General features: G+C 37.8%; 1 protein-coding gene across 3 annotated transcripts in view; it reads right to left on the reverse strand.

Moving 5' to 3' along the window:
* Window positions 1–12,127, reverse strand: part of fibcd1b (fibrinogen C domain containing 1b) — a 149,156-nt gene that overhangs the window by 80,915 nt on the left and 56,114 nt on the right. For all 3 annotated transcript variants that reach the window (XM_042509842.2, XM_042509841.2, XM_042509840.2), the window contains one exon: window positions 9,033–9,192. In XM_042509842.2, coding sequence (XP_042365776.1) covers window positions 9,033–9,192 — 160 coding nt within the window. The remainder of the gene's footprint in view (window positions 1–9,032; window positions 9,193–12,127) is intronic.

Genomic DNA, 12,127 nt, shown 5'->3' on the forward strand with positions numbered 1-12,127 from the left:
CTTTTGACTGGCTAACACAAATTACACTTCAGTTGCAGCTCCACCGCTCAAGGCTGTAAAGCCAGGTTTGGCATGGTTGATGAGTTCTGTAGTTTCATTTAGCCACTTGTAAGCAATCACCATGATAAAGACACAAAAAAAGGTTCACAGTTTAGAGTGGGGTATTTACTGACATAATGTTGACAGAAAATGAATGTCCCTTGAGCTTGTGTTTACTACAGAACTTACTTCAGACTTCCTACCAAAATAAGCCATTTAAAAACCCTTTGACGGTAAGATGAGGGAACCAGAGGTGCTGAAATTCTAATGGATTTCTGGGTTTTAAGACTCATTACTGGGGTTGTCTTTAACCGAACGGTATACATATACTTATATATATTCCAACAGCGCACCTAATGAATAAATAGAAAATCAAAACCTAGCAGCAGATATTTTAATTGTGGCAGGCTGCCACAAATAAATAAATATGTGGGAAACCCTGGACCAATACAAAAATATTGATACTTACTACACAATACTATATTTTTGTTTTGAAGACTGATTCCACATGTTATGAATGAAGTGTTGTGTGTACTCAAAAAACATATGGGTGTGCAATACATGGTCACACGCACCTTAACTAGTTTAATCAGACTCATAATTGCAGTGATGGCTGAACAAAAGAGGAAAAAACCTTGACAAAGAGAACTTGGAGCTCTAACAGAAAAGAAGGGAGGAGGAGAAAATGCCTCAGCCTCCAGATGGCTGACACAGAGACAATGAGAGACAATGTTCACTGGCAGGCACTTTTCAGAGAGGAAGAATCTAGGAATATCCAGGTTGCAGAGAAATTCTTTTAGTCAAACCGGATCTTCAGCAGTGGTTAATATTACATTTCCAGGGTACCATTACTAACAAGTAAATGCTAGAGACAGATCATTAGCTGTCAAGGTGATAATGTGGGTATTGCTGGCTATAATGCAAATGAAAACCTAGCTTGCTAACAAATGCAGGAAAATATGATGTTATTTGTACATTTTCCATTTCTTACATTCCGTGCCTGTCTACCAACTCAATCTCTGATGAAAGGGCAGTTTGTATTTTTCATTGCCAATAGAGTGTCTCAGGGATGTAGTTTTTTCCGAAGGCCATCACAGAAGTTGCCGTTGCCCTGGTTTCCCTGTCAAAAAGCCTACGGCATTTTTCTACTTCATTTTGAATCGTTGTCGAAAATAAGCTCTGTGGCAAACAACAGTTTATCATACTTACACGTTTTGTTCAGCAGGGTAGGGATAAGTAAAAAGCTTACGTTTGGCTATAAAAAAACCTCACCATGGTTGCATGACTTAACGTAACAACCACAATAAGGATATAAAGCCGGATTTGGTGTAATGACATTCTATAGTCTTATTGAACCACTTGCTAGCAACTTCCATTTTTAAGACATGTAAAAGCTTCAAAATTCATGAGTGGGGTATTTATGTACGCATTTTATGTCATAGAACAAGATGTAAAAGTCTCTTTAGCTTGTGTTAATCCTGGACAATATTTCAAGCATCTAACCAAAAACAAATTTACCTTGAGACGAGTGAATTGGAAGTGCCAAAATGCTAACTCATTTCCAGGTTTTAGAAGTCATCCCTGGGGCACTTTATATCATAAAACATCAACTGGTTTGACTAGGCAACAATGTTTCCAACACACAAACTCAGTTGCTATTGATTGAGGCTGTGACCTCGCTAGTCAAAAGTTTACCCAAATTGAACTTCGTAGGATGCAAAAACACACATTTGTGATGAAGGTTTTTCTCCCCCCCTTTGCTTGTAATGATTGGAAGTGAACAGAGCCGACTATTTGCGAAAGTTAATTTTGTTCACGAGTGACTGTACCCTAAAATTGTAATTGGTCATCATTAGCTGCCACTGTAGAAGACTGATTATTCAAGTTTATACACTGCTCTCCCAAATATGAAAGTACATAAGCCACCTTTAGTCATAACAAGGTAATGTGATTGGTATCTGTGATTCTGGCCTTGTATTACTTGATAACGGATCGAAACCAAATTTTAGGCTGGTCAAATCCACAATTCATATCGTCCTCAAGCTGATTTTCTGCAGACTTAGCTTGGGGTGCAGACTTCACCTGACTGATTTAACTACCCACGGTGCTTTGCAACACAGAAGTGATGTTGTAAATGTCCCAATTTGCATACTAAAATAAAATAAATAAGAAACAAACTTATTACGAATGTGTAAAACTGTACTAAAAGTTACTGGAATCATGTAGACCACAAAAATATTCAACCACATCACGTCTTCTGTAGAATATAGACTATAGAGGTATGTAAAATGCCTATTATAATTAAAGCCTACCCCATATAAGCTGTGCGGCATAATATAGTCTAAATATAGAGTAAGGACAGTGATTACACAGGCAAATCCTGCAGCAATCACCATGTTCATGATTGTAGTTGTTGCTCGGTTTCCACATTAACAGGTGTAACAGACTTGAGGCTGGCCAAATAGTGACTGTTTTACATTCTCATCCCCTTGCAGACTAAAACTGGTGACTGTAAACATGTTGCAGTACATAGACCAAACACCGCTGGGGCTCAGTGTGCAATTTCAGAGGGTTGACATCTGGATTAAATTCCCAATCTCACCTGTGCACCGCTTACCAGTCCCCAATGCAGCTTCTGCTTATTGCTGCATGTCTATTATAACCATTGTGGATTTTATGGTCAAATTTATTCTAGAATTTTCTTACTGTCAAAAACCAAGCCAACAATGTGCCCTTCTCTCAATACTTCCTGGCATTCTGAATGTTTTGGCTTCTACTGAAATTTAATTTCTTTCAAAAAAGAAGAAATGAACCAAAAAAGAGCAAGGAATTAGTATGAAGTATAAGTAAATTGCCTGAAAATGAGTTTAACCCTAAGTTTAACCCCTAAGCAACAGTGGAAGTCAATGGAATTCCAAGCTATCAGGCTTTGGATTCACAAACAATAATTGGCAATAAGATCATTCATTGATGGCTTTTGTCTTTTCATTTGATGACAGTAAAAAAGTGTAGAACCAGAACTTATCCTTTCAAGGAGACATTTAGTTTCTAATGATGTGTGTTTGGTGTGGTTGGCGCGTGTGTTAGTGCCAGGATGGGACCTTTGAGGAGCGTATCTGTTCTGAATCTCATCTGTTTGGCGGCAAAATCCGTAGTCGCATAAACCCTTCAAAGTAAATCACTCTGACATTGCCGGCACCGCACAGTAGGAGCTGAACTCATTTAAATGCACCCTGTCCTCACATCTCCAGCTAACACTGCTCATCTGTGGCAGCCATTATAGTCGTTCCCGACCATGCACGTCTCCAATCTAACTTTTCCTATTTATGTTCTGTCTTTCTCTTTTGTTTTAAAATGCAATATCCATACAGCTGAATAATTAATGTGGCAGGAAAAAAATTAATAAAGAAATCTTACAAATGCCAAGCCAATGCTTGCATATTTTCTGTGGTAAAGCCACTGTGCAACAAAGTCAGGCAGACCACGAACTGAAAAGTAGGACTTCTACAGTGGTTTTGCACAGCTCCTGCTACCGTCTGAGCTGAGAGGGGCTTTACTGCTGTCAGGTTTGGATTCATACAACTTTGAAAATCTAATATGCTCTTATGGGAATCCAATGCAAACAGTATAGAGATGAATACTTCAAATATCCACAGGCACAGTGGGACAGACAGCCAGTCAAAGATATTCACGGTGGTGCCCCAGACTTAAACATATATGCACAAAGTTGTGACAGAGCCAGACATAAAATATTGAAAACTAACTGTTGCGCATATGTGCATACAATTTTTTTAAAAATTTATTTATCTATCATTGTGCCTTAGTAAGACCACTTATACAAAAGATGTTCAGTGTCTGCAACACATGCCAGAAGTCACACAGAATTACAAATAGATACAAAAGTGTTAGTGGCATTTATTATTAATTAGACTTGTATATACATCAACTATCTTTACACCACACTGCTAATAATAAGAGCTGTGCTTTCTAAACACATATACAGAAAGCCAAAAGCAATATAGCCACACAAAAGAGCCATAAGAACAAAAACAAGCATAAATTGCATAATCAATAAAAATGGGCATATAGAGACGATGTATATGTCGTGCAGCAGTTTTGAACAGAATTGATGTTTTTGTTGTTTTTCTAGCTGTTTTCTACTTCAATGTAGATGTCTTTGATGAAATGTCAAGACTGCGCTCCACAAAAACACTGACTTGCCCCTGGGTGCTTGGTTGTAGTTTGTTCTGACTGTGGCTCTGAGGAGCAGACAGAATGGAAACCATCACGGAACTACAAGAAGGTTTGGGTGGACTTCATTTGGAGTGTATATATTTGTGCAATAACATTATTAAATACTTGACTTTTTTTGCTTTGTGTGTTAAGCCAAAATATATTACTTATTTAAAAAAAGTCTTTTTTACATTTGCTATCACATAGTACAGTATTTTACAGCAATACAGGGTGCTTTAAAGAATCTTCAAGCAGAGAATATATAAGGCGCTATCCATGCTGTTGAACCTTAGTGCTGAACCTTTTAGTCTGACTGTTGTACAGCTTTGCTCTTGACATTTAGGTAGCTTTAGGATATCTAGGCTTTAAATGGGTCAGTGCAAAGCACTCTTTAGACACTAACATGAAACACACCAGAGTTTAATTTGCCGATCCATTATAAATCAAACAGAGAAACGTTTCCTGAAACCTTATTGGTGTCGTCACTGCAAAATAGTTATCACAGCCTAATCTATTCTAATACGCTAACTCCTGGCTCCATTTAAACAGCAAAAGCTACAAATTGAGCCACAAAAGGGGAGTAGGGTAATATTTCCTTCTACGACAGTATTGGCCTATTGTCAGGTCAGGTACATCTGCTGTAAACTTTGTTGTAGTCAAGACCACTTCAACTAAGACCAAGTCATGACCAAGACTAAAGTGTCTCGAGACTGAGTTGAGACACGACCGGTGCAAGGTCCCACACTGTAGGTCAAACTTAATTAAATGTAGAACATGCAAGCCACAGGCACTCCTAAAATTGACACAGAAACTAAATGAGGATTCCTATCCATTCAATTTTATAATATATACTGTATATAATATAATAATATACTGTCTGTGTGTTTGTATAAGTGCATTATGAAAAGGTGTATTGATAAAATAAGGTAACGGCAGTACAGAGATGAATTGTATGTGTGGGGATTTAACCTTTTGTTTTGTTTTTAACACTAAGGAGCTTATCCATCTTTTTTCCAACACTCCCATTTTTGCACAAGCAATTTAGTGATTTTCCCTCAGTGTAGGACCTGATTGGTTTTTGACTAAAATCCTGAATCATTTGGACTGAGACCAAGACAAGACCAAGTAAAAATGTGGACTCGAGTCCTCCAACACTGGCTAGGATGACAGGGTTGGGTAAAAATGTTGCTTGACAGATTCAGCTCTATGGAAAGGGTGAACATATGAAATGAATGCTAAATTTGGTTTTAAGTTCTTTCTGTATGTTGTCTGCCCTTGAAGAGAACATACAGAAATACAGGTAATTCTCTAGCTGCTCACATTAAATGAAAAATAGAGTAAACTCTCCTCAATTCTCTCATTGTAGTGTTTCTGTACTTTTGGGTGTCACAAAGTAAAGTTAATTCAAGCCTTTAGCATGAAGTGCATCCCAAAGTCCAGTGTGCTGCTGCTAAATCTGCTTTGTATAGTCGCTAATGAATAGGTCTGCATATTTCAGTAATCCCAAATTCCCCAAAAGCAAAAGAAAATTGTTTTTACTCACTAATTTGTGAACATTTCATTTTCTTTCAAACTTTAAAACTAGCTAAAAATGAACTTTTAAAAATACATCAGTTTTAGTGAAACTCTTCATCTAGAAACATGACTCATAATGAGCTGAAATCTCTGAAAGACAGCTGACTGAACTGGACACCTGTTTCCAAGATGGTCACTATGAAATAATGAGAGCAGAAGCTGATTATGAGCCAAACTCCTGCAGAAACAACAGGGCAGATGTAATCATCGTTACAACCTTGTTCTGGCTGCTGACTTTACCATGTTGTGCAGGAATGGATTTTGTAAATACACAGAGCTCATACATAATTATTCCTTATTATGAACACTTTAGAAGACATTTTCCCAAATAGCATTACAACACAAACACATGTATAATCTAATGCAATGCAAAACAATAGCTTTGCATTAAATATTACCTCATAAAATTCATTCTCTTTGGAGTTTTTGAGAACAGTGATGTTGCTTCACATCAGGTTGCATCACATTGTAATTGTGTTCTCCCCATACAAGTGCATGCAGCGGGGGATGCTATGCAGCTCATAAATTGACTAATGATTGCCTTAGCAATGGGAGACAATGTTGTTTCTGTCTCTGTCGCTGTTACCATTAATATACTGTAGAGCCAGGAGACAACAAATTAAAATAAAGCTCCAAGAAATTATTCCACAATTGAGTTATAAAACCTGCTGTGAGATAACATTTCTGCTAAGATCTGAGGGATCATTTCTCTAACAATTAATTCATACTTTATTGCCACCCAGGATTCTGCGGTGTTTGTCCTAACTGTTTACTGATTGCCTCAGATAATCTGGTTTAGGCAGGAAAATTCTGGAAGGTTTTTTCAGGCATGACACTGTGTGAAACAGATGGCTGAACCTGCAGTGCAAAAGTTCAGCACCACGGACAGAGCTTCAGCCACAATTGTCAATTTTTCTAATTTAAGTCACATTTTAAATCACATTGGAAATACATGGTTTCTGTTGGACAATTTGCTATATTAATTGTTGGTGTAAATGTTTGGTTGGTCTTGATCCATCTTTAAGTGTACTGTGCATTATATAGTATTAGTGTAAATTAGTGCTGGGCAGTATGACCAAAAGTTTGCATCACAATATTTTTTCAGATTCTGACAGTTTAATATATATCGCGGTATGTATTTATTATTTTGTAAACATTGAATAAATAAATGAATAAATAATGACATCATACAAGGGGGTCACAATTCTCTAAATACATGATTTGATTAGACTTTAGATCTTTAGGTAACCATTCAGTTTGATTTAATTTTGATCAATTTTTTAAAAATTTTTTTTATGTAAAAAACAAATTTCAGCACAGATCACTTGTTTCATGTCCTGAAAACTGTCACTTACGCCCGAAAGATATTATATAAAAAATAGGCAACACGTTATCAAGTTTGATATAACTGCTATATTTTTGTGGGAGAATGTAATAAAATGTAAAAATAAAATGTAATAAATAACAATAACTTATCCCACCAGTCTTGAACAAACTGTGAGACATCAAAAGAAAAACCACTGCGATATGGCAAAAGGTGACAACATCACCAGCTTGAATTTCCTCTTAGCACAGCTTGCAGACTGTAGTTTTTCTGTCAACAACGCATTCGTTGTTTACATAACTCACGGAGTAGGCAACATGTAGCCACACCGCTGACCTCAAGGACGCAAGAGAATTTTCCACATCTGTTGTTTCTCTGTCACCACTGCAATCTCTATCTATTTCTAATAAAGTGCACCTGCCTTGTAATGTTGCCAGTAAACTAAGCCGGATTTTTAAAACCAAAAAGTCTTCCACAGAGCAGACACAGCTCCTCTTGTCTGCGAGTGCCTCTCCGCTCTCTTTCTTAATCTTCCATCTGTGTTTTCTAATCTCAGATCTACTGTAGCAATGGAGCCTCTCACAGCTGTTATGCTAACACTAGCTAATACTAATACTAGCTTGCAGACTGACCCAGCGTGTCATTCAGCGGTTTAAGTTTGTAAATATACAATTATTTTTGTTACAAACTGGTTGTGTGTCACACATTGGTTGTGTGCCTGGGTGTTGCCGAGTTGGAGAGTTAGTTGTGACATATTAGTTATAAAGTTAGTAAGAGGGAGGGTGTGCAGTGACATGTAATGTGGGTCCCTGAGCTATACACTCTTTGCAGCTTGCCCCCACTATAGTGCTATTTGCAGAGAACACTGTAATATATTTTGCTGTCTGTTGAACCGTTGCAGCTATGCTCCAGCTATGCACCGGTATGACCGTGTATGAAAAATTCATATTGTACAGTAATTAAAAAGCAGTATTGCAAATTCAAGAATTTCTATACTGTAATATAAAGCATATAATAAGAACATTGGCTACATCTAAATTTGAAAGCGTGGTTCAGTTTGAAAATGTGGTTATTAATGCAGCTAAAATTAGAGGATTCAATAATTCTTATTACTATATTAAATGAATGACAACAAAACAGACAGAGGCACATTGAAGCTAATTGCTCAGTTAAATCTATTAAGCTGATGATGTCACAAGCTTAAACTGTTTGTAAGGTTGGATATTAATTGATAGAACACCCACTGTGTCATGTGAAGCGCTCCAGTTCCTGAGAGCAAAAGTTAAAGCACATGCCTGTGCCCTCATGTTTGCAAATTTATGAGCCGTCTTCCACATTCTCAAGCCGTGCTGCTCACACAGGAGGAACGTGAACACTGCAAGGCGAATCCAACAAGGGAATGCCACTGGGTATACTGTGCCTGTTTGAAAGCCTTCCAATGGGATGATGCCTCGGGCCCTTCACTGCCTCTCAGCAACACAGCCCAGTGGACATGCTAGTCATTTCTCATGTACAGTAAAAAAATCCACATCTCTACCAAGGCCACTGGATAATGTGGATGAGATGTAGCCCAGGGAAACATACTGGTATCACCGGGAGAGGTTGACTTGAATGAATATGTGGTGAGATGGATGACAGATCACACTGGAATATCATTTCACAAAATAGTGGAGTCGGGCTGACAGGGGGATGAGATCACGACACGGCGCAGAAGGTCAAACGTATAGGTAGCCAGAGATGTGTGAATAATATATACAGAGACAGAGGGATAAATTGAATATCAGACAGACAAATGCACAAAGAAAGGATCCAATCTCACCAGGCAGGTACAGATAGTCAAGCCACGCCTCATTTCTCTTACCATTGGCGCAGCCCTTGAAACGGGCCCCTCTGACTGGCGCCCTCTGCAAGTCGGCCTTGACACGCGCCTTCAGGCCCACGTTCTCCTTTTGCATGGCGTTGAGTGCATCGCTCACTGAGTTCACTACCTTCACCATGTTGATCTGGCTGTCCGACAGCAGCTGTAAAACACACACAAATACACAATAATAATACACATTACGCTTACATTTATTCATTAAAGATAGTAATACAAGCTGTATATATTACCTCTAAAAGGGTTTTTACAACCTTCCAGGAAGTCTGTAATTTCCATTTATGTCACTTCATTATAGAAATTATCTATGAGACGTGTTAAATGCTCTAAGAGTAATAGTCACTAACATATCGATTATATTAAACCTCATTTTCGATAACTATTTATGGCTAGCTTTTATTCCACTGTAGGCATTAACCATTTGACCTCCTCAATAGAAATGTCCCACCAGTGCCTTCATTGGTGTTTTTGCTTTTTGTGATGTCATTTCTTAGAGTATCTTCAACAGCTATAAACGCCTAAAATCTGCAAAACCTAGGCTAAACCGCTATGTGAGTCAATAAAACTTAATAATTGATAAATTATTAAGTTTTATTTAAATTATTAAAACTGCTGTTGTTTTTTTTTAATCAGATTTCAGAAAATAAAAGCACAAAAGATATTGATCCACTAGGGAGACACTAGGGATGCATGTGTTCATTTCTATTTATCTATCTATATCTATCCATCCATACAGACAGACAGAGAGATACTGATATATGGATAGAAATTGACAGATATCAACAGAGGTCATAAACCTGATAACAGGAAAGACTGAAGTCTAGCTTTCTGTTGCCAAGACAATTAATGTTTTAGCTATTGTGCCTTTTATTTTAAGTTGATATATACAGGATTATGCAAACAACAGTCTCCCAAGGCCATTATGTGAAGGGCCATTACAGGCAAACACTGGCGTAATTGCTGAGAAATACCATATTTACACGGCATGTAAGGTAATGTAACGTCAGGTCATAATGTGATGACAGGGAAGACAAAAGCCCTTGCTTTTTCCTGCAAAACAGAATGAATGTTCTAGCTACAATGGTTCTTATTTTGATTGATATGTTCGTGGTTATGCAAGCAGCAATGTCCTACAGCCATTACATGGAAATGCTGGTGTAATTGTGGCAAAATGCCACATTTAACGGCATGTGAGACATCGTGAGCAGATGCAGATGTGAATTAGCTCTTAGCTATAATCTGGTACAGTGTATCAAATGGTTACATTTACGTATTTAAACTGTACATGGTCCCTTGTAAATAAAACATATAAATAGTGGCGATGACATAATTACAGGCAAGACAAAAGCCTTATTTTTCTGCTGCAAAGCAATGAATCCTCTTGCTATCGTGGTTCTTATTTCAGAACGATTAATTAAGAATAATGTAAACAATAATCCCCCAAAGTCATTATGGGGAAATACCGGTGTAATTACAGAAAAATACCATGTTTTCAGTGCACATAAGGTAATGTAACTTGATAATGGTGCAAAAGCCTTATCTTTCTGCTGCAAAAAGAATGCATGCTCGAGCTATTGTGGTTCTTATTTTAGATCTATTTAAACAGGATCAAAAAAGCAATGGTCTCCCCAGTCATGGAGGATCATTTTCTAAGGGTTAAAATTCATAGTCTACTCTCCATGCATTTGTCTGGAGTTTGATTTAAGGAAAATGAAGCAAGCATGTACTATACAAAAAAAATGTCATTTTTGCATTACTCATTTAATGATGAAATTTGGATTAGTAGTATAGTCAGTCCCATGCATTTTGAATTGGAAAGATTTCTGGATCTGTAGCAACAAAGATAGACATAATAATCAATAATAATTTTTATTATGACCGATCAGCTAAGGAAATACTTTGCTAGTGTTCCTCACTTGTATTTCTTTACATTTCTTTTCCCCCAGTCATTTGGAACGGACTGTTTGGGATTTGTATTGTTAAGAACTACTTAGCGTTATCACCAGTAAGCACAGGTGCAGCCAAATCAACCAGAACTGGAAGCTTACGGATTATGACTTTAAGATAAGCAATCCAAAAACACTTTTTTTGCCTTTGATTTTGTCAGAGTTACATCACATAGTGATGCACCTGCAAGAAGAGACTTAAAACTCCCTCCTCTGTAGAGTGCTCAAGGATGATCCTCCATCTGACGTTTTAGAGCACGGTGACAAATCTTTATAATAGAAGACAAATTCACTTGATCTGTTTCACAACGTAATGTTTGTCTCCTGGGTTTGAGTTCATGTTCATAGCTTGCGGATGCTGCACTCAGATGTCAGAGCATCCTTGAACATACCAGCAAGGACAGCTTGCAGAGTGGCTTCAATTGCATGTGATGACAATGTGACTTTGAAAAAAATAAATTGAAGGGAGGGACAAAGTTGTGCATATTGACTCTCTGAAAAGCTTTTTCGGAAAATGAATGTACTCAATTTGTAGTTAATCATACAGTCACTCACCTATATAACCACTGCTACAATAATGTCCTTAAGGAGTTTCCACAAAGACACAAGTACAAAGACTAGCTTGTGCAGCAAAGCACCACATGATACCCTATCCCATAATGCACCCTGGTGAGTGCTGTGAGATTCAAAGCGCCCAGTGGGAAGGTTGGTGATGAATGTATGTGCCGGGCGTGGCAGGGACCACGGTAACCTCTCTGATCTGCTCCAGTCACAATCTTACCCGCAGCCCTTTATACACTGTTCATTGCCAAAAGGTCGTTTTAACATTTTGGCCTAGTTAGCCAAGACTTAAGCCCAGCCAGGTGTTCGGGCCTCATATGTGTGTGTGTATATATATATATATACACACACACACACACACACACACACACACACACACACACACACACACACACACTATACTTTTGCAGCTCATTTTAAAAAACTAGTTTCTGGGCTGCCGAACAATTTTAATATGACTAAACTTTGGAAGACAAGTTGAGGTAATTTTGTTATGATTCAACTTGTCAACTTAAAAATTTGAGGTCACCCATACACTAACTCTTCTTGCTCTTCCTTAACCCTATGAAACCT

The sequence above is a fragment of the Plectropomus leopardus genome, chromosome 20, assembly GCF_026936395.1.
Source record: "Plectropomus leopardus strain MGB_pleo_1.0 chromosome 20, ASM2693639v1, whole genome shotgun sequence".
NCBI classification, from domain to species: Eukaryota; Metazoa; Chordata; class Actinopteri; order Perciformes; family Serranidae; genus Plectropomus; species Plectropomus leopardus.